The 23,930-nt window shown below is 35.0% G+C and overlaps 1 protein-coding gene across 3 annotated transcripts; it reads right to left on the reverse strand.

Moving 5' to 3' along the window:
* Positions 1-8,516: 8,516 nt before the first annotated feature.
* Positions 8,517-14,024, reverse strand: LOC110890045 (poly(A)-specific ribonuclease PARN). 3 transcript variants are annotated; one of them, XM_022137607.2, is made up of 8 exons: positions 13,895-14,024; positions 13,087-13,497; positions 12,856-12,986; positions 12,060-12,391; positions 11,501-11,611; positions 10,623-10,749; positions 10,270-10,540; positions 8,517-9,380 (listed from the first exon to the last, which is right to left on the reverse strand). In XM_022137607.2, the coding sequence occupies exons 2-8, from the start codon at positions 13,458-13,460 to the stop codon at positions 8,642-8,644; spliced, it is 2,085 nt and encodes a 694-aa protein (XP_021993299.1). In that variant the 5' UTR covers positions 13,461-13,497; positions 13,895-14,024; the 3' UTR covers positions 8,517-8,641. The 3 variants fall into 3 exon arrangements, with proteins under 3 accessions (XP_021993299.1, XP_021993300.1, XP_035835262.1); XM_022137608.2 differs by having other exon boundaries at positions 13,087-13,492; positions 13,895-14,007; XM_035979369.1 differs by lacking the exons at positions 13,087-13,497; positions 13,895-14,024 and having other exon boundaries at positions 12,060-12,372.
* Between the last annotated feature and the right edge of the window lie 9,906 nt (positions 14,025-23,930).

The raw sequence follows: 23,930 nt of genomic DNA on the forward strand, positions 1-23,930 counted from the left end.
CCCTCCACTCTAATCATAAAATCAAATTGTAGAAAATTTCAAAATCTCAAAGTAATAAAAACGTCCACTTTTCAATCACGGAATTCAAGACAAAGCAAAAGCACGTGACGAACACAAACAACTAAGAAAAAACAAAAACCTAGAAATGAACAATCTTGAATGTTCTTCTAACGGTCACTATACTTTAGCCAAAACAAATGTTCTAACTTCTAACGGTCACTAAATTCTTGCCCAAAACATAAAAATTTCTCTCCATACAAAATCCATTATTTTTTGTTCAAACACACAAAGTTTTAAATTACAAACCAATATATAATCTAAGAAAGTTAATCAACATTTATTGGTTTGAAACTTTTTTACAAAAGATAAGTTTTACATAAAGCTTTTAATTAAAATGCCGGGTGTATTGATTGCATTGTTTTAAAATCCGGTTTTTATACCTTATTGGATTGGGTTCAAAAACGGTTTAACTGGGTGTATCGGGCAGTTTAACCGGGTATATCGGGAGGTTTAATCGGTTCTACCAGACGGTTCAATCGGTACTACCGATCGGTCTGAACCGGTTTTAAAACATTGATTGCATTTATAAGAATTTGTCAACACAAGTATAGGATTAGTGACAAATTTTCATAATATATCGGGGCTCTCTCTTTTTTCTTTAATTTATGTAGGTTCTTAATTTAACACATACATCACACATATTAACTTCGTTAAGTAAATCCATAATTTTTATTTAAATTATCACAAAATAAAAAAGAATAAAAAATTGAGAATAGAAATTGACTATGATATATATCTATCCTTAATCCTCTCTTTTGGATCTATAGCACCTCATGTTACCACAATAAGTCCAAAGTAGTTCACAATACATCCTCTCTTAGCTTGGTGCCCACGGTGTCATTCCTAACACATATGGAATTATCTATATTCTATAATACCAATGCAATTCATATATACTACCCAGTCTTCCTTTAATGCTATACAGCTATAGAGAAATAAGAGAGAGAGAGGGGGAGTTGATGAGATACGTAGGGTTTTTATAGATTGTTGTAGATGAGAGGAGGGGTGGGTACGTGAGCGCTCCCCACTGCTAATGCTCTATTGCTCTTACTCCGTTAAAATTGATGTACGTCTCGTTAGATCTCTTTATGTTTTTTATATAATATAATTATTAGGATCTTGTGTATTATATGATTCATTTTGAGTCTATCTAAAGCTTAAAAGCCCCGTGTCTGATTAATCTCAATTTGTGTTCAACTCATATATTTAATTTCAAGCTTAAGCTCAACTTGGTAGGGTGTTCAAGGTCACATTCAGTGGTTTCGATAAAAAATGTTGAGCCAAAACACTATTAATGTTTTGGAAAATTGACAAACCAAACTGATCGGGTCGGATAAGTCGGCCGGTTTGAACGGTTTAGCATTTAAGTAGTTTTGTTTTTATAATCTAAACCCTTGTTTAAAACTTCTTTTATATATTTGTAATGAAATTTAAAAATGATAACGATGATTTATGTAAATTCTATGTGTAACACAGTATATATTACTAGTTTAGACTTGCGGTCCTAATTAACTCAGTGTATGAAACTCAAAATGCGTTGTCATCTGTTATGACGTTTAGATTCGAGCTTTCAGGAAATAGATATATAGAAACCTAATGACGTTTAGATTTGAACTTTCAACAAATAGAAGTATAGAAACCTAGCTTGTTTACCCTGGTTGGTTGGAAAAGCAGTTATGCAACATGTTAAACTACGTGTTTATCTTGTTACCCAATTATTTAATTTAGGATAAATTACACTTTTTGTCCTTTATGTTTGTAGTGGGTTGCAATTGATGACCTTTAACTTCAATAATTACAGTCACAGTCCTTTATTTGGAAAACTCATTACACTCTACGTCCTTTGGCCCTAACCAGGTTATAATTTTCAGTTAAATATGGCATGTGCATTACACATGAGGGTACTTTAGTCATTTTAGAAGTATCTTTAACAAAAAAAATAATATATATATATATATATATATATATATATATATATATATATATATATATATATATATATATATATATATATATATATATAGGGAGCCGCTAGAATGAAAACCACCCCGAGTTGTAAGAACCACGAGAACTACACCCCACGGGTGGGCGTTCACCATGATTTTTTTTTTACAACTAGATGTATGTATTATAAACACAGCCGTAAAAAAAAATTTAAACGCCGCGGCCGAGGGGGTAGTTTTTTACACCACAAGTTTGTGAAAAAAAAAAGAAAAAAAAAATTAAAAACACCAAACTTGTGGTGTAAAAAACTACCCCCTCCGCCGCGGCGTTTAAAATTTTTTTTTTTACGGCTGTGTTTATAATACACACATCTAGTTGTAAAAAAAATCATGGTGAACGCCCACCCGTGGGGTGTAGTTCTCGCGGTTCTTACAACTCGAGGTGGTTCTCATTCTAGCAGCCCCCTATATATATATATATATATATATATATATATATATATATTTATATATATATATATAATGTAAGTATCTATAGAAAACCCACTTTAATTTAGAAAACCCGGGAAACTCAAAGCTCCCGATGTTTTTTTTTTCTTGAAAAAATTTACACATGTTATGTACATGTTTTTAAGGGTTTTGGGCAAAAAAAAATCAAAAAAGCGGCGAGTAGATATTTTTAAAAAAAATAAACAAGTTTTGGTGTAACACATGTTACAAATATGTCAGATGAATGTAACATGTGTTACACCAAAACTTGTTTATTTTTTTTTTAAAATATCTACTCAGTGCTTTTTTGATCTTTTTTGCCCAAAACCCATAAAACATGTATATAACATGTGTAAATTTTTTCAAGAAAAAAAAACATCGGGAGCTTTGAGTTTCCCGGGTTTTCTAAATTAAAGTGGGTTTTCTATACATCCTTCCCCTATATATATATATATATATATATATATATATATATATATATATGTAGGGGATGGTTCAAATGAAAACCACTTTTATTGTGAAAACTCGAAAACTAACTAAAAAAACCTAAAAAACATACAAAATTTTTTTTTTTTTTTACATTTTTTTTAGAAAAATCGCTACTTTTTATATATGGAAAAAAATTTCAAAAAAAAAAAAAAAAATTTTGGTTGTACTGCACATGTGCACTAATATGGAAAGCCTAAACCACTTAACCCAGCCCCCACCGACACCCCCCAAAAACCTAAACCCCCCACCCCCCCCCCCCCAAAACCTAAATTCACCCTCCCACCAAAAGCCTAACCCCCTCCCCCCCACCCCCACCCTCCCGAAAACCTAAAACTAAACCCTAAACATAAACCCGAAAAAAACCTAACCCCCCCCCCCACCCCCACCCCCCAAAAACCTAAACCCCCCTCCCCCCACACCCAAAAACCTAATCCTAATCCTAAACCTCCAAAAAAACTAACCCTAAAAGCTAAACTAGAATCAAGAAACTAATTTTAAGCATGTAATGCACATTGTAGTACATGTTATATTGCACATGTGCACTACTATAATAATAATAGTATTGAAAACAAGACGACACCATAAATCTTTTTTTATGTCATAAAAAATATGCTCGAATATACTTGAATGAAAGATAAGAAAATTTGTGATCTTATGGTGCCATTTTTGTTTTAAAATGATAACGTATGGAGAAATGGGAAATGTTTGAAAAATTATATATTTTTGTTCCAATTTTACCCCTCCTTCATTAAAAGTCTTCTCTCCCTCCTTTTTAGTGGGTTTTAGTTAGTTTTCTAGTTTTCACAATAACTAGTGGTTTTCATTTGAACCTTCCCCTATATATATATATATATATATATATAAACCCCTTTCTCTCCCACAAAGTCTGAAAACCCATATCCTATTTCTTCCTTCTTCTCCACTTACCCACCACCATCACCACACCAATACCCACCCTCACACTTTACCGTCGCAACCACTACACACCACCACCATTACCGTCCCCCTAATATGAACCCTAGCTTGGGTCGCCAAAAACCACCACCTCCACCACACCAACGATACATTATACAATTGTCTAGATCAAAACGTCATCGTGATCGGACGGCTGGCCGGCGACGATTTTTGCAGGATTCGGTACATTCATTACTTCTCTTCTCTTATCTTATACATAATAAACTCGATTTGAAATTAATCTCGAAGAAATTTCACACGAATTCAGGTAAATAGATATCTTTACCACCGACATTCAGAGTTTTGTGTATACAATTAGTGTGATCTACTGTATTTAGTAGACGTAAGTGGTGAATGATGTTCAACTGAAAATGGGGGTGGTGGTGCTCGGCTGGTGATGGCGACAGGTGGTGGTTTCCGGCGACCCAAGCTAGGGTTCAAATGGTGATGGTGGGTAAGTGGAGAAGAAGGAAGAAATAGGATGTGGGTTTTCAGACTTTGTGGGAGAGAAAGGGGTTTATATATATATTTTTTTATTTTTTTTGTTAAAGATACTTCTAAAATGACTAAAGTACCTTCATGAACAATGCACATGCCATATTTAATTGAAAATTATAACTTGGTTAGGGTCAAAGGACGTAGAGTGTAATAGGTTTTCCAAGTAAATGACTGTGACTGTAAATATTGAAGTTAAAGGTTATTTATTGCAACTCGCTACAAACATAAATCACGATAAAAGTAATTTACCCTTTAATTAATCCTTGAGTTGCATGTGTCATTGCAAAACTGAAAAGTGGACCCCGGATGACACCTGGCAAATGTTTTTCATGTTTAGATTCTGATAAAACTATACTTCCTATACTATTTTCCTTTTCACATTTGTTTCATCTTAATTGGTTGTCCAATGTTGAATCTATACTCTATAATAAAAGAAACCAATGAATAGACACTTGTTATTATTCTAGACCATTCTTATTTGTAGAAAATTATTATTTAATTTAAATTATAAAATATTTGTATTTTTTTTTAAAATAGTTAGTTTTAATCAAAGGTAAGTTCTTTGAAAATTTTCAAATCAGATATATCAAAGGTGAGTTCTTTGAAATTTTCAAATCAGATATCTATACTATATAATAAAAGAAACCACTTTTGAGACACTTGTCATCATATTAGACCATCTCTTATATAGATAATTATAATTTTAGTTTAATCTCTTCTAATTAATTATAGATAACTCTCCTACTAAATATTATTTTGTTTAATATCTTATATTATAGATAATCCTCCTACTAAATATTATTAGTTTAATATCTTATGGATAATTATTAGAGTTAATTGCCAAAATCGTCCCTGAGGTTTGGGCATGTATGCCATTTTCGTCCAAAATGATTTTTTTGTACCAAATAGCCCCCCACGTTTGTAACTTTTTGCCATTTTCATCCAAATGCCTAACTGGGTTAGAAACAATCGTTTGATGAGAGGGTTTTTTTTTGAAATTTTACAAGTACAGGGCCTGAAATGTAATTTCTTTTTAAACCTAAAACCATCACCCTCTGCTTTCTCTGTCTACAACCTTTAAAACAAACCATCAACTACCACTCACACCGTTCCTCACCTCCACCGTGTAATGCTTATAAATAGATATAAAACTAAGATGTATCGACCAGTACCCATCACTATATGCCCTTCAACGAAACCTTTTATGTATCGACCTGTACGTAATGAAATAAATTAATCTGAACATATAGCTGAACTCATATTACAGTTGGGTATATCATAAACAAAAAAAAAAAGCTAAATGGGTTTAAACTGTCATCACACTGCAGCTAAATGAAGTGGTTACCAGTTTCAGCCTTTCACGTTTTTGGGATATACGCATACCTCGGACAGAAAATACACAAGGAAATTTGAAGTAACTAACAGAAACCATAAATCAAATGGAAATTCCAATAATACTAAGACTACCTAGGACATGATTATATTCGGTTTCATAAATTTGTAAAATTAGCACATGATGATATTCTGTTTACAAAATATAATGGAGAGGGATAAGAGGAAACAGAGGAAGTAAACATGAAACTAAAAACACTTGGAAGGTGATGTTCACATGTTTCTTATCAATAAGCAAAAAGGATAAATATGTTAAAAATAGGCACACGATTGTAATACTCCAGAGCATATATGTATAATTCGTCAAAATAGAAGTTAAGGATACCATAATAGGCCTATTTGTTTTACATGTAAATCTTTACTTTTATAAAGTTAGAGTTTAAAAAGAAATTACATTTCAGGCCCTGTACTTGTGAAATTTCAAAAAAAAAAAAAAAAAAAAAACCCTTATCAAACGGCTGTTTCTAACCCAGTTAGGCATTTGGATGAAAATGGCAAAAAGTTACAAACGTTGGGGGCTATTTGGTACAAAAAAATCATTTTGGACGAAAATGACAAACATGCCCAAACCTCATGAACGATTTTGGCAATTAACTCTAATTAGTATTTAGTTTAATCTCCTTCTCATTTATAATATTATTTATTTTAATTAATTATATTTGAACGTTTTGTTTAGTTTGGTATCAAATAGATTTTACGAAACTTTTTATTATTTAGTACAGACATAAAATTAGATTTATTATAGATATAACTTTTTGTTATTAGATATATAAATTAGATTTATTCAATTCGTACAATACATGGGGTTTTTAAGGATATATATTTTTTATTATTTAGTACAGAAAATTACATTTATTCAAACCGTGTAATGCGCATATTTTTAAAGATGTAACTTTTTTATTATTTGGTATATAAAATTACATTTATTCAACCTGTGTTATAAAGGAGGTTTTTTAAAGATGTATTATTTTAATATTTGGTAAACAATTGTACATTTATTCAACCCATGTAATACACGTGGTTTTAAAGATACAACTTTTTTATTTGGTATATACAATTACATTTATTCAACCCGTATAATATGGTTCTTATAGAAATAACTTTTTATTATTTAATATATAAAATTATATTTATTCAACTCGTATAATAAATGAGGTTTTTAAAGATATACATTGTTTTATTATTTAGTATATAAAATTTATTTTTTCAACCCTGTGTAATACACGGCGTTATAACCTAGTACATACATAAAAAAAAAATAATACGATAGTGATAATTAGTTAATTCGCCCATGGGCAAAGAAAACAAACCAAACATCAATGTTTTGAGTTTTTTTTTATTTGCTTTTTTAACATATCTGTTTATAAATAAAAAAATATGATAGTGATAATTAGTTGATTCGGCCATGGGAGAAAAAACAAACCTACACCAATGTTTCGATTTTTCTTTTTTTACTTTTTTAACATATTCTTTTAGTTAAGAAAGGTTTCGTCTTACGGTTGTAAAGAAAGCCAAGTTCAGATTAGAAGTATGTTTAAATAAATCAATGGGTTGTATATAAATCAAATGTATTAAGAAACCAAAATAAAAATAAGAGTAAATTATGATTTTGGCCCCTGTGGTTATATCACCTTTACCCTTTTAGCTCAAAAAGGAATCTTTTAACATTTGAGCCCGCAACTTCTTTTTTTCTAACCCTCTTGGCCCCCAACTTCTTTTTTCTCTAACCATTTGGGCCCCTAAAAGTAAATGGATGGGGTTAGTGTTAGGGGCGGAAAGGGTTATAAAAAAAGACGTTGAAGGCTCAGATGTTAGGGTAAAAGTGATATAACCACAGGGGCTAAAATCATAATTTACTCTAAAAATAAAAAATCTTTATTATTATACATATAAATAAAAATGATGTACACTTGGCTGGTGTTCAGTCCATGTACATTATGTTTTCAGCCAAAATTATGACACGTGGCTCTCTATTAGCAATAGGATTTTAAACACGCGTCTACAAAAACTGGCTCACTTTTTATGTAATTACCGGTGACTTCCACCTTCTCTTTCACACACTTTACTTTTCAAAAATCAACTCAGATTATGATTTGACACTATTTACAGCCGGTGTTACTTTTTCGTCACTTCTGTAAGTGAACATATAGCACTTATTTTAATATTTAAAACTCATTTTAAATCATAATATTTGTTGATATATATACAGTGACGTAGAATTGACAGAAATACTAGACTACATTGAAATTGCATTGCTTGGATACTCACACATTGCAACCATGTTAAGAAGCTTCAATGTGAGTCTTGACTTGAGGCTGCAAGAGTAATGGTTTTTGATCCATTGCTTGCATTGGTTACAACCCCACATATTGTATATCTCCATTTTAACTTGAATTTACGGTCTATGTTGTCACCTCAACGTTATGTCAAATCTTGGTTCAATAAGCTATTCCTCTAATTAATTAGAGGTGGGATGTACTCTTTTGTTATTATTACTATCGTTATTGGTTTAATTTTAAAAAAATTGTAATCTATTTTCGACTCTTATATTTGGCCTAATGTCGTGTTGTACACACTTTTTTTTATTTCATATTTTGTTTTGTATTCAACCCGTGTAATACACGGGTAACTAACCTAGTAAACAAATTAAAAAAACTGATCTAAGTTTCAAGAGATAGGGTAGTTTGGCTATATTGTAAACATAATCAAAGAATTAACAGAAATTTCTAAAGTGATATCAGAATCAATATATTGATCAAACAGAAGTAAATATCTTCTTTCACTATAAAAAGATGAAGTAACTTGCAATACAAGTCTCAGCAGGATACCAAACCTAATATTTCTCCACTAGTTTCTGCTGTCTTACTATCAATTGCAGATTCTGAATCAGCAAAAGAATCAGTTTTGTGGGCCATACTTCTCAACACTTTCGCTTCCGAATTAACACAAACCGCTTCAGCTTGATCAGCAAACAAGACTTTTGAAACAGGCGACTCGCAAATCTCTTTATACACCTCATAACAAGCAGCACCTGTAAGCCCACCTTCTAGAAGGTCCGAAAACGGGTGCAGAACGTAAATCGCGTCGTTCTTCTTCTTCTCCATCTCGGATTTCAGTTTCAAGAAATCAGAAACTAATTCCGGTTTGCTAAACTGAACAAACACAGCGGTCTTATCCAAGTGGAAGATGGATGTAACGGAAGTCAACCCGAAGACTTTGGTCAACGATTCTTTAATCTCCCTCGCTTTGAGCTTCGACAAGAAACCCCAGATTATGACGATATTTGGAAACAGAATCTTCGGTTGTTGGGTCTTGTAACTGTTGAGTGCGGAAGATTCGGTTCTAGTTTGACCGGTTTTTAGGTCAACTATGTCTCCGCTAGACCAGCTGAGGTATAGATGATTGATGTAGTGTTGAAGCTTGTCTTGTTTCGTCAACATTGAGTGAGAGGTGAAATCGATGCCGAGATGATTGCATGACTGGGCGAAAATACAGCCTGTCATGAAAGCATCGTAACCCGCTTCATGTTTAGCTCCCGAGTTCCAATTTGATGACCTGGAAATTGAGCTTAGCATATTATTATTACGAAAATAAACAAATATTTTTAAATTATATATACACGCTAAGGGGTGTAAACGAGCTGAGCCGCTTGTGAGATACTTTAGACTGGCTCGTTAAAAGCTCGAATCAAGGTGAGGTTAAACGAGCTGGAGCCTCAACTAAAGCTCATTAATGAAGGAGCCGGAGCCTGTATATACAAAGCTTGACTTGCCTCACGAGCCGATTATTTGTAATACTATAATATAATCAATATATGTGTGTATATATTACATAACAAAATATTATTAAACATATACCTATGATAAGGAAATTGGATTTAAATGATCCCAACTTTCACTTGTTGGCCGACAACACTCCCAACTAACGAATTGCCCTCGACCACTCCCAATTTTCCTCTAGCACTCTCAAACTAACTAAACTCTAACCCAATTAGTTTTTTACTGACGTCAGATGCCACATCACTCAACAAGTGTCACATCAGATGCCACATCATTAAAAAAAGGCCACATCAGATGCCACATCACTAAAAAAGTCCACGCCAGATGCCAAGTCACTAAATAAGTGCCACGTCAGCAACAAAACTCATTGGGTTAGGGTTCAGTTAGTTTGGGGGTGCCAGAGGAAAATAAGTTGAAAGTTGGGAGTGGCCGAGGACAATTTGTTAGTTGGAAGTGTTGCCGGCCAACAAGTGAAAGTTGGGTTTATTTAAATCCAATAACCTATATTATGTTTTATATAAAAAAAATATTATTAAAATATATATATATATATATATATATATATATATACGTATACAAATAAAAAATACATATATATTAAACAAGCCTAGCCTGAGACGAGCTCTCGGCTTGGCTGGTATACAAATTACACCCGACACGCATACCTCATATCATCGACTTGAACCTCTACAGCAACAGAACTATTAAGAGCAGAACCAAAACTCCCGACACCAGAAGCAATATGTGGACACAGAATTGCAAAAGCTTTGGCGAGTGACGTGCTACTTTTCTTCATTTTTAATTGCAGTATGTTATTTGCATTCAGAAGGATTTTCGTGTCAATTATGAATGGGAAGGTATTCTGAACTAATGGTACATATTCCTCTAGACTCGAAGGAAGAGGGCCCACAAACTTTCTACATATATGTGCAATATCTGTTTCATAAAGAAAGAATATAAGTGGTATGAAATGATATCTAATTGGAATAAAAGAGTCTAAATCCTAGACGATTCCTACCAAGAAAACAGTTATGGCCAACGATCAACTTTTGTTCAGAGGAAAGGAGGTCAATCACGTGTCGGAAGCCGATGGCAGCTTCAATCTTCATTTCTGCTTCCTTCAAGTGGCTTTCTTTAACCTCTTTCTGCATAAAATGGTACACTTGTTATAAACATTGAGACGAAATATCTCTCAAAACTTGAATAACATCATATTTACCCAATAAAAAATCATAATATCAAATATAAACATCTAGATTATGTGAGTTTGAAGTGTAATGAGAAGAAAAAGTATATTGATACGATTCCAACAGAGCCCAATAAACACAACTGGACCCTTAACTCAATTGCAGCCCATACCCAGTCAAGGGCCCAGTCAAAACCCAGTCAAGAAAGCAGTTAATGAAAATTAGGGCTGGTGGGTAAATCAAATGTGTAGCTGAAGTTTAGGAGCAGTTATCTCTATTTAAGTTTATTAATATCTCTTGTTCTAGTTTTGAGAATTGTTAATTTTTGCGTTATCTAAATTGGGTATCTATACCTTTGTTCTTGGAGATTAACCCATCTCGAATCGGGTCTTCTATCTTATAATATTTAAGTTTCCAGCAGTTAAATCTATCAGTTACGTTTGTTAGATTTCTGGGTTCTATCATATATAGTATTATATACTACGCTTATTATAAATTGCATCTAATGAAACGGGTATATATAATAAAATTTTGTGTATAGAATGGGTATATCTGATATTAGTTTTTTGGTTTGGTAAATATAATAATAATATAATATAAAAGTTTTTAAGAGTAAATATGAAATATCTCCTTTGAATTTCTACATTAGAAATAAAAGAAAACAAGATAATAAGTTCCATCAGTTGTATAATTAAAACTTGTTTCCTACCATAAGCAAGTCTCGATCCAATCTAGAGTCGGTGTAGACGATAATTTGTTGAAAACATGAACCATCACTCACACGAATGTATGCTAAATCATTAAAGCTCTTTTCTACAACCTGCAGGGTACCAATATTAAGTATTCTCTCTGCATGCAACAGCTACAACACTTAATTTTTCTGAAATTACAAATATATGCATATTCCTGACAGAACCCGTATTTATTATAATTAGAGTAAAGTACTCAGATAGTCCATGTGGTTTACCAAAATTTTGGATTTGGTCCCTAGCTTTTCAAAAGTATACAGATGGTCCCCAACCAACAAATCTAAAGGTTTTAGCATGTCCAAGTTAGAGACTAAATGCGTTACAAAGTGCAAACCATAGGGACCATCCATGTACTTTTGGAAAAATATGGGGACTAAATGCGTTACAAAGTGCAAACCACAGGGACCATTTGTGTACTTTTGGAAAGCTAGGGACCATCCATGTACTTTACTCTTATAATTAGGAAGCAAACCCATATTACTATACAAGATTATATATATATATATATAAAAACATTACCGACTTAATCAACCTTAGTTGGCGGGAAGTGAACGCATCCAATTTGATGGCTGGACGCGTCTTAAAGAAAATAGTTTGAAACTGATTAACTGAGACATTAGAATCTTCAGGGGTCCTTTGGGACCCTCCGTTTCTAATCTGTAACAGGTCATCATGCCAATCACTGATCTTGTTCCTCATTCTCTCCACAAAAAGAATATCTGCCATTCTGACCAGCGGAACATCTTTAATATCTTTAGATGTGACTTGTGAGTCTAATGGCTCGTATTCATGTGATGAATGTAACTGGAGCCTAACATCGGCTTCTTGTGCTCTGGATAAATAAGATATTCCTGAATTTATCCAAAGTCGTAAATGCTCAAAAAGGAGATGCAGTTAAATTATCACAATGGGGTTGTAGTATAAATTCAACTCACTGGTAAAACCGTAAAACTCTACCGTCTAATAATAGATGTTAATAAATAATGTTCGAAAACATTTAAAGAGACAGGAACTCGAGTGGTCTTCTAGCACTTAATCACCCAAGCGGGCATTAAAAGGATTCACTTGGATACATGACGAAATAGATTTTAGAATATATGAACATATAATATTTCAAAATTTGACTTTTTGATGACTATATAATTAGTTTATGTTCTATTATTGTAATAGTAACTCGTAACAGATATAAATATTCATTCCAATTTTTGTGAAGTCGATTTCCTTGGCAATGAAAAGCAGAGTTTATCCTAAATGGCTAAATTAACTATTTTAAATGAAAAGCAGCATAGTACTCATAATCTAATGGATAGCGTACCTTCTTTCACGCACATATTGAAATCAAACTGGTACTTCGCCAAGAAATCAATTGAGGAAGTCTGGCACAGGAACTCATAAGACGAGTCGTCAGCTCCAACTTCTTGCCTCGGAAATATGTAAAAGTTATGCCTATCACATAATCAATTTCTTGTTATCCCATTACAAAAAGATTTTTCTACCAAATATAATAATTTAAAACACGAACGTAAAGGTAGATCAAAAGACTAACGGGTGGGCAATAAACGACTGCTTGGTTGGGTCCCACCTAAAGGGACAAACTCCAAACTGAACAACAGCAAACTTCTCAGCAGAATCCTTCACCTTGAGATACCGAACATCAAATCTATCAAACTCAAATGACTCCCTCCACGGGGAGCTCGTGACTCCCGTCATTTCCAAATCAATCGCCACAAAATCAGAGTCTCGGACGTGTCGCCGAAGGTCGGCCAGAGACGAATCAAAGTTGGACTTAGTGACATTCTTGATAGCAAAACTTGAAGAAGCAGTACAAAACGCGGTGCGTGAAGGACGGTAGAGCGGAATCAGCGTTAGCGTTTTCGTAAACGCCCTAACCATTAACCGTTGCTTCATAACGGATATCATGTTTCACGGTCTATGGCACTTCTTCATGGCTCCTACTCTGAGAAGTAAATTAGTGTTTTTTTTTTTTATCAAATTACATAGAAAAATAGCATCAAATTACAGTACAGATTACAGAAACTAAGAGAACAAAAACAAATTAATAGATTACAAACCTAATTGCAAACAAATATATTAAATCTAAACATCTAAAGGCAAAAATGATCAAAAAATGTTACTAATGAGTAACGATTATGAGAAACATGGAAGAATTATTTTGATGTGGTCAATCATATTATATCATCAAATTTCAATAAAAGTGAAACTAAAAGTTACATATGAAGCAGAAAAAAACATATAGGAATAAAGAGAGGAGTATATAAATTGAGGAAAAGATTGATTGAAAAGTGAATTAAAACTAAAGAAATTGTGATATTAACCGACAAGAGATGAGTTACCTGATCCGTCCAGAGGAGATACGAGCGGGGAGAGTGGTGGAAGAGACGAGTGTGCAGAGCAGCAGGCTAGGGTTTATACGTTGTGTGTGTTAACTGTTTAACTGTTGACACAAAAACTGAAATGATTTTGTTACTTTTTATCGTGACGAGCCACACTAGAAAGGGTAAAATATAAATGATTTTTTTTTACCGTGACAAACCAAACTGATACATTTCAAACAACTTTGGTAGAGGTACCATTATTTGTTTTATGTTTTCCGGTAAAAGTTCGTTCTAATTCTGATCGAACAATGTTAAAAATGAAGTTGTTTTCAAAATAAAGTGTTTTTTATATTCTAAAGTGTCGTGAGTGCCAGTGTCGTGACGAACCGAACCGATTCGAACTGAACAACGTCAGTATTGGTATAGGTACTATAGGAATTGTTTCCAATACTCATTTTTATGATTTTCGGTCGATACAAAACATATATCAATATCCTTTGGACACATCATGACTTAGTTTTGGGTTTTCTTTTTCGGTTGTTATATCGTAATGAAATGAACAGATACCATCCAAACTGATACCAATTGAATTCTCACCACAAGAAGTCTACTAATTATTTGTATGTGTTATTTATATCTGTATCTTATTGGTTTTTTTTATTATATTAGTTATAGAGTTTTAAGACTGATAATAAATTATCTACCGTATTATCACTATTATATAATATGAGTTATGAAATACACAAGGAGAGCAAAAAACCGAAACTAGGAATCAATTAGGGCGGGATTCTTAACACGACTCGAAACCCGACTCAAATCCAACACGAAAAAACAGGTTTGGGTTGGCTAACACGATTCGTTTTAATAAACGAGTCGTGTTCAGATTGACGCATTAATACGTTTAAGTATTTAATAAAGAAAAAAGCCTTTTATTTTTTTCTTTTTTTTCTATTTTTCATGTAAATGGTTAGTGTCGCAACCCTCGACCCCTTGCCACGAGGGGCGGGCGGCCGCGAGTTGCACACAGAGCTGGTGGTATCGGTGTTTATTAATTTGGCAGCGGAAATTAAACATCAGGACCGTAGTTAGGAAATAGTTTATCAGAGTTAAAACACCACACTTTTTATGAATAATAAATACATGGGAAAAACCCAAGTTTCCATTATAATATGTTTATAAGGATAAACCTTAATTTATTGAAATAAAACTTCTTTTATTTAGGTAACTTTTATAGCCACTTTTCCAAGCCTTCAGTGCTCTCCAGCTAGCTTCTATTAGCTTCACATTAAGTTACCTGAAACGCGTTTTAAAAAAGTTTTATCAGCAAGAAATACTAGCGAGTGCATCCCAGTTTAATCAAAACAAGCTTTTATATCTTTACAGTATTGAGAGCGATTACAATGTGTCACACCCCAACCAATGGCGGAAACATCGGGATGAGACGAAGTGTGAAGATTGCTAGAGACATCATAACGCTATTTGTGACAATATTTAATAAACCAATTTCATTTCATAATTCATTTGTCAACATTACAAAGAAATCAAATAACGTCAAGTTCAAAGGAAATACAATACAACATAATCAAAATTGATACATCGATTAAACCTAAACGTCTATATGTGTATCTAGGCATCAACGCTAGTTCATTTCAAGGCATCATCATCCCCAACCTGTAACATGTTTAAAATAAAGTTCAATGCAAAAGCAAAGGCGAGTATACAAGTTTAAGCATAAGTATAAGTATAAGTATAAAAGTTTAAAACGAATCCACATGGCAACTTAGTCTATACGAGATCAACCTAACGTGGCATGCAATATTTCTAGCCAACCTCTGTTTACGCAAGAAAGTTTAATTAATTCAACATGACCCAAGTTTAAGGGGGGTGGTGCGTTACTCCTATAGCGCTATACATGTCGAATGGAGGCTCGTGAGAGCTAATGACTAAAACATATCACATAAGTATGGTCCACGTAAGCATCAAGTATCATAACATAGTATTCATGTATAAGGATTGTTTTGTGCATTGCATAAAGAATAAGTTTAAGTGTAGTTTAATAGTAAAACATGTTACACCCCAAAAAGTGGTAAACATAAAAAGGGGGTTGCGAGTATACTCACAAAGTTTGCATATGCTTTCCGATTATCCAATTGTTGACGAGTAGAGATTTAGAGTCCGAATGTATAAGGGTTAAAGTTCAATTATGCTTAGAGTCGAGATTCGGAATAAAACAACATGAAAATAACATATGAGAATAACATGTGAAAATACTCATCTAATACATATGATACTTGTTCTTGACACTATGTACTCCAAGGAGTTTATATGGTTTCATGGAACAAGGTTCCATTAGAATCGTAACAAGTTATCATACTATAGGATGATATAATCTAGTACTTGGACATATGAACACTAATTCATCATCTAAGATTTGATTATTTGGATTATGTGTTTATGTATTACATATATTATATACATATTATTAAGTCCAAAAGATTAATAGTTCAAGCATGAGGTAGAAGATTAACATCTTCATTTAGGTACCTCTAATGTCATAGAAATCATGTAGGAGGTAGGAAGAACAAGCTTCCATTTAGGCACCTCGTATATGTTCACCACTACACTTGTTGTAACAACAAACAATGAGGGTCATGAACTAAGATTAGTACAATAATGTAAACAATCTAAGCTATGAGAAATCATCAAATCATGTGGGGATTTTATGTTGAAAAAAACCCAAGTTGTTCCATAATCACTCCTACATCACGTTTGAACTTGAACATGATTTGTGAGTTAAAAACCCTAATCAAAACAAAATTTATTTGAGGTTTAACCTCTGATTTTGTATGTCTCAACCTTGTTTTTAAGCTTAACCAACCATGAAATATGTTGTAAGCATTAGGACATAGGTTTGAGATGAGTTAGATTCAAGTTTGATAAGTTTAAACAAGTTTTGAGAGAATTAAAAACACAACAGAAAGTTTATGGACATTTTTAGGGCAATTCCAGGTCTGATTTCTCCAAGGAGAGATCAAGGAATCAAACCCCATGATTATCCAAGCAAGTAGGAAGAAGAATCAAGTAATTTGGTTGAGTTTTGAGCAAGTTATGCTCACTTTTGTATGAAGGTATGAATCTGCCCGAATTTCTGATTTGCAAGAGTTTTGAGAGTGATTTAGGAGAGATTAGAGAGTGTTTGTAAAGTGTTTTGAGCTTGGAGGAGGTGTGGTATTTATAGGGAATGATTAGGTTAGGTTTTAGTTGGATAATAAATGTTAAAACATGTTTTAAAACTAAAAAAAAACACTAAATCCCGCTAAAAAACGAGCTGAGAGGGCCTGATATGCGCTGGGCTCGGTCTGAAAAAGTGTATAAAGGATTTAAGGTGCTGATTTATATCCATCAGAAGGCCGCAGCCCAGTGGTTAGTTTGTGTGTGTGCGAGGCGGGTGACCCGGGTTCGAGTCCCGCGGTCAGCAGCCTTTTAATTCTTTTTTATTGTTTTGTTTTTGAAACAAAGATCTTTCAGAATTGATACAAACAGCCCCTGTAGTTAAAGCTTAAGTTATTTGTTCTAACCACCCTTGTCATTTAATCAAAAACTCATGTTATGTTATATCTAAAACTAACTTTAGTATTTAGCTAAGTTAGTTTTGTAGAATCTAACGAGACTAACTAGATTATTATTTTATTTATTACAAAACAAAATAAAACTTTTATCGTAAAGTTAATTAATTTAATTAATTAAATAAAATAGGATAGTTAAATAATGAATTTAAGTTAGGATAAAATCCTTAAAAGATTTTTCATTTCATGAAGCTTTCGAGTTTCAATATTATACGAGTTTCAACTAGTTTAACCTGTATTGAGCGTAAAAACGAATCGAGAGTCTTGGATAATATATCGTTCAAACGTGAAAATTGTGCATAAGTCTAACACAAACATGAATAAAATAGCATCGTTCTCATTATGATCGATAGTCTCGAATTGCAAACGGAACGAAAGTAGATTACAAAGAGAGTACAAGAGTCTAAATATGGAGAGTACAACACGTCTTGCTAAAATAAGAAAGTGCGAAAATGCGGAGCGTTACACAATGTTTACATCTACCCAATTACCACCCACGGTACTGTTAATCCTGACTTGTGGTCATGTTACTATTCACAATATAGTAACAAGTAATGTATACAAAACCCCAACATACCGACAGTAATTGTAGAATACATAGACTCAATCACTGTTATCATAATTTAAAACAATTGTAGTTTTGGAAAAACAGTTTGGTAAAAAAAAGAATGACTCACAAAAAAGAGTTTACAAAAAGTGAATGTACTCACTTTGCTGTTTTAGATAATACTACTGCTTTCTGGTGATTTCCTGGTTATAATCTATTAAAATTAAACGATGCACACGTGTTAGTAAGATAACCCAATTTACATTAGCCATACCCCCGAGACAGAACTCCAACGACTGAGTCAGGCAGAGCCTTGACATGCGTTACGGAGCACTAGATCAATCGGGTAGCTTAACTAATACGTAATCGGGGGTTATAATACTTACAACGAGGCAAAGCTTCGCTTTTTGGGGGTATAATACCCAAGAGTTTTAGCTTATAATATTTAGAGAGGGAAAGAAAATTTTGAACGAGTTGAACTGAGGTCGAACCCTCCTTATATAGGCTGGAAACATGGCGGCTCGCAGCCCGCGAGCACCTGCTCTAAATCTTACGCGGCCCGCGAGAGACCTAGGGTAGGTCCTAGCTTGGTCAACTCACACCGTAGATCTAACACGAGAGGGGACACGTGGCGACTCAAGATGTCGCCTGGTGTCACATTGTCGCGGCCCGCGACTCCTTGGCTTGACTGGGTCGCGCCGCGCGAGAGCCTCGGATATTTGTTTTTAATTGATTTTTATAAATATAAAGGTATATTAGGGTTATTTTTCATATACGGGGTATATTATACGACGTGTAGGGCATGTTGAAGGTTTTTAGGAGAGTTGTTATATCCTCCCCACCTTGTTTTAGATCTCGTCCTCGAGGTCTACTGGAACAGGTGTGGGTATTTCTTTCGCATCTCTGATTCGAGCTCCCAAGTGTACTCTGGTCCTCTTTTGGAATCCCATTTCACTTTGACCAGAACCAATCTCTTGTGTTTGAGGTTCTTGATCTTTCTGTCTTCAATCCGCAGGGATTTTTCTACAAACTTAAGTTTCTCATTTACCTCTATGTCCTTAGGAGGTACCATTAATGATTCATCTGCTAGACATTTCTTGAGATTACATACATGAAATGCATCATGTATTCCTGCCATTTGTGACAACCCTCACAAAACCAGGTATCCGTACGACTTAATTAACTATTAATTGTTGCCTAATTACTGTGCTTAACTGAGATTTCTGATAAACTGCTACTTGATTGTTGATACTTGTACATATCTGCATCATACTTTGATTTCCTGTCACTACATTATTTACTTACTGAACTCTAGTGACAAACATGATGCACAAAAGCACAGTAGCATTTGAACGGATAACCTATTGAACATGCTGATATAGCCAGCATCAGGCAAACACTGCCTCTAAAGGCCTGAATGAGCCAGAAATATTTTACTACACCCCTAGTGTGTGTAGAAATACAAGGGTTGTATAGTTGCGTCTTTAGGAATAAGAAACAGAGATTGGATGTGCCTAAAACGTAATCTAAGCACGAAACACAGCACTTTTATTTACATACTAGCTTCTAGCTAATTAATAAAGTGCCAAAACATGGGGAAATATTCCTGACACTTTGCAGAATAAATTGTGTCGCTAAAAATATTATTTACAACGCTTAAAGGATTACTTAAGCGCTTTAACGGATTACTATCCAACCGAACAACCGGACTATACCCGGAACACAAAAATATTACCAAAAATATTATTAGTCTTTTTCTGAGCCAGTTAGGATCCCTGATTACCCTAACACCCGCTTTATAACGCGTCATGCAACTAACGGGGTTAATCTCTAAGGTAACCTACTTAACTAAACTAAACACTAACTGAATGGTTGGAAACGAACTGGATACCCCCCCCCCCCCCATTGGAAATCGGCCAAACCAAGGGAACCAAAGGAGTACAAAGTTGATTATTTTATTTGATTGTGTGGATATCTAGATGACATAGAAATCCGTTGGACGAAGAACATAACATTGTCTATAAAATCAACACTTCACATTAGAGTTTATCACTTCACCACAACTCACCAAAAATCTCTCTCTCTCCCTTGCCAAGCTCTCGGCCGAACACACCCTTAGCCAAGCATCCATCTTTCGATTCTTGTTCACCCATTCCAAGCTTATACAAGGCTTACGGATCACGTATAAGGAAGCTTAAAGCAAGCGGAAGTTGAAGGACCTCATTTCTTTGCTTTTATCCACGCCATTTTCGACTAGATTCTTCCCTAGCCCCGAGCTAGAGGTATAATGTTTAAAACTCACTCTTGATCGTATCTAAAGTGGTTAATATGATTTTTAACGGTTAAAAGTCGGAATCATGCGTTTTGAATCTTTAAAGACTACTAAAACTCGAATATTGTTGGTTAAAAGCTCATAACATGTGTAAAAGTCGTAGTATTCGAATATGTTGATTATTGAGGCCCGATCTACGATGGTGGTGGCTCTTATCATCGTTTAACCCGACTTTGTTAAGATCACGAATCTTGACATACGCTTGTTTCTATCGGTACGAGGGTTAAAAGGTGAAACTCCACCACACGAGAAACATGAACTTGTGTAAAAGTATTTTGACTTGTAAAATAGTGTTTAAAACGAGCCGATCTACGTATGTACAAGTGGTATATTCGTAGAACCAAGTGTCGAGAAAATCATGTTTTACAAAAGTTGGGTAACATGTTAACAAATGTGATTTTTACAAACTACAAGTGTATAAACACTTGTGAAACGAAAGATCCGACAAAATAACAATTTTTATAAAAGTTGTCGGGAAGTTGTAAAGGATGATTTGTTCTAAAAACGGGGTTTTTACAAGACTAAACTATTTTATACATAGATCTACTAAATATAAGGTGATCCACATTATGATTTCGGAAAAACTACAAGTTCATGTAATAACGCAATTTTACATACTAGTCTACAAGTTTGATGTGTTGAAACTAGATTGAAGTATCGGAAATTGATTGGTTGATTTAAAGAAATTGTTGAAGTGATTTTGTAAAAGAAAATGATACGCTTGAAAGCGTGGCCACCTCCAGTTACAGGGGAAACTCTGGCAAAATTTTTCTAAAATCTAACACTTAGAGTTATTTGCAAGTGTTAAACTATTTTGAAATGTTTTCAAAATACATTTCGCCAAGACTTTATTTATTAAATAATCGGAGGTGGGATTTTCACAAAAACTAAACGAGATAAATATTTATTCGATAAATATATTTTTCACCACACTGTTTATGATTATTTTGTGAAAATATATAAATATTATTTTTAGAGTAAAAATAATATTTACAAACTTTGTCGAACCCAAAATAATACCAACGCTTACACGACAAACATATAAGTTACAACGGTAATTACTATTACCACTTAATCGCCAAAACGTAACTTACGCTTTATACGGAAATATTCATAAACGCGTATGTTGTCAACGAATTATTTTGGAAAGTATTATGTAAAAAGAAAATATATTATTTTTGAGAAAAATAATTATATTTTGGGATGAGAAATAAAATATATTAAGTGAGACTTAATATTATAAACGCACATGTATTAATTCCCCCATCCTTGGGAAGGAGATTAACTACCAAATATATACAAGGAACGGTTGTCTAACTGTTTCCCGAAAATTAAACTATAAAGCTAAAGCACGGCCATCCGTCTAATAGAATTAGCACATGTAGGTCGTTGCACAGCTTTCGGACATTTGGAGTGCTTGATTTAGCGACGCACAGACTGTGAGTTCATGTCCCCCCCCCCTTTTCTCTTAACTGTTTTCAGTTTTCTAAACTGCGGGGGTGAAATACATGTTACAATGATTATGAATATGTTTATACATGGTATGATTAGCGTAAGGAGGTTTGTTACTTAGATCATGTGAGTGGGTAGGCGGAAACTTGAGGCCATTAATCCTCATAGTAGGACCGAGGGACAGGAGCGGTAGATCTATCTGGGTGTAGCGAGCCCAGCCCCAGGTCCAGCTGAACGGACCTCGGGGTGACTTAGTGCCCGACGCATAAATCCGCTAGGTTTGAGTCTCCCTACTTGCACTTCACACATATCAATGGCCTTGCAAACCATTGGTGATCTCTTTTTCCTTATTTGCTACATACCAGGTTTTTGATAAAGATAAAGGTTTATATACTCACTTTCGCATGAACTCGCTCAACATTATTGTTGATTTTTCAACTTACATGTATTTCAGGAAACTAACGATCTGGCGCGGTATGGCTTGTTTTCCGCTGCATTAGGCCCGAGGTCATCCAGGGTTCGAGACTTGTGACTCTTTCCTGGACAAGTCACAGTCCCTGAACCATGTTTACTTTAAGTTTGCATTTGTAATGTTTAGACAAGATTATGGTTGTTGGGTGTTAACCCGTTAAAACAATGTTTAATATTTTTATTATCAATGGATGATCTTGCATATTTTTAATTCATATAGCTTGTTATGATTAAGCTATGGTATTAAGAAGTCACACCAAATTAACCACGCTTCCGCAAAGCCAGGGTGTGACAGCTTGGTATCAGAGCTCTGATCATAGCGAACTAGGATTCCTTCTCGAGTCTAGACTATGATCACTAGGGCTCTCACGAAAACATTTTTCTGCATACCACTTAAGTCCAGATCCAAAACCTTTTTATAAACAAATGTTGAGCATATTTTATTATTTTTAGGCTCAGTCTGGGAGGCTGAGGCTCGGTCTGGGAGACTGAGGCTCGGTCTGGGAGGCCGAGGCTCGATCTAATGGATCGAGGTAGTTGTCTAGTGGGACTAGGGAGTCAGTCTGGGAGGCTGGGAGAATTTGCTAGTGGGACTAGGGAGTCAGTCTGGGAGGCTGGGAAAGTTTACTAGTGGGACTAGGGAGTCAGTCTGGGAGGCTGGGAAAGTTGGCTAGTGGGACTAGGAAGGACAGTCTGGGAGGCTGGGAGGCTAGTGGGACTAGGTGGATTATGTGATTATTATTTGGTAACTTATGTGATTACCTGCTTTACTGATTATTTGTGCATACTTGTGATTGTGTTACAGACACATGGATACATCAGGCACCGGAGACTCAGATACCACTGGACCTCTACCCATAGTGTCGGATGACATTGTGTCATCGGAGCATGAGGTGCATACCTCAGACTACACGAGCACGGACGATGATGACTTCCAGCCGTTCGCTCTACCCGACGGCGCTGATGAGCATACTGATGACTCCTTGCCCTTCGCTCTACCCGAGGGTGCCTATGAGCCTATTGAGGGCGATCCTGCTGAGTATCTTTCCCTTGGTAGCGATTCCAGCTCCCATACCTCTTGCTTCTTATCCAGCATACGACTTGCTACCAGACGCCGAGGCTGACGGCGACATTGATCTCTTTGAGGACGAGCCTTACGAGGATGAGATTCCTGATGCAGCCCCTCTTCCCGCTGGCGATCTTTTGATGATCGCTGGTGCTCCTGTTGAGGACTCGCCCGCCCATTCGCCAGTCCCAGACTCCTTTGAGTCTGTGGCATCTGCACCGTCTCACGAGGTGAGCACGCAGCATTTTGTGCACGACTCGGACCCCGATCAGGCATCTTCTGCCGCCCCCATTCCGAGCTTTGTGTTTGAGCACGACGATATTGAGGATTCCGATCCCGTTTTTCCTCCAGGATTTGATCCTGACCGCGATATTGAGTATATTCCTATGGACCAGCATATGGAGGACCCTGTTGATCCTGTTGATCCTGCTGATCCTATCGACCCCATAGATCCAGAGTTTGATTTTGACATGGCTTTTGACGACCCGGAGCCTGCCGTGGCCCCAGAGCAGGCAGCTGCTTTCGATCCTGTGCATGAGCATGACTTGGTACATGCCGAC

Source organism: Helianthus annuus, chromosome 11 (assembly GCF_002127325.2).
Source record: "Helianthus annuus cultivar XRQ/B chromosome 11, HanXRQr2.0-SUNRISE, whole genome shotgun sequence".
In the NCBI taxonomy this organism is placed as follows: domain Eukaryota; kingdom Viridiplantae; phylum Streptophyta; class Magnoliopsida; order Asterales; family Asteraceae; genus Helianthus; species Helianthus annuus.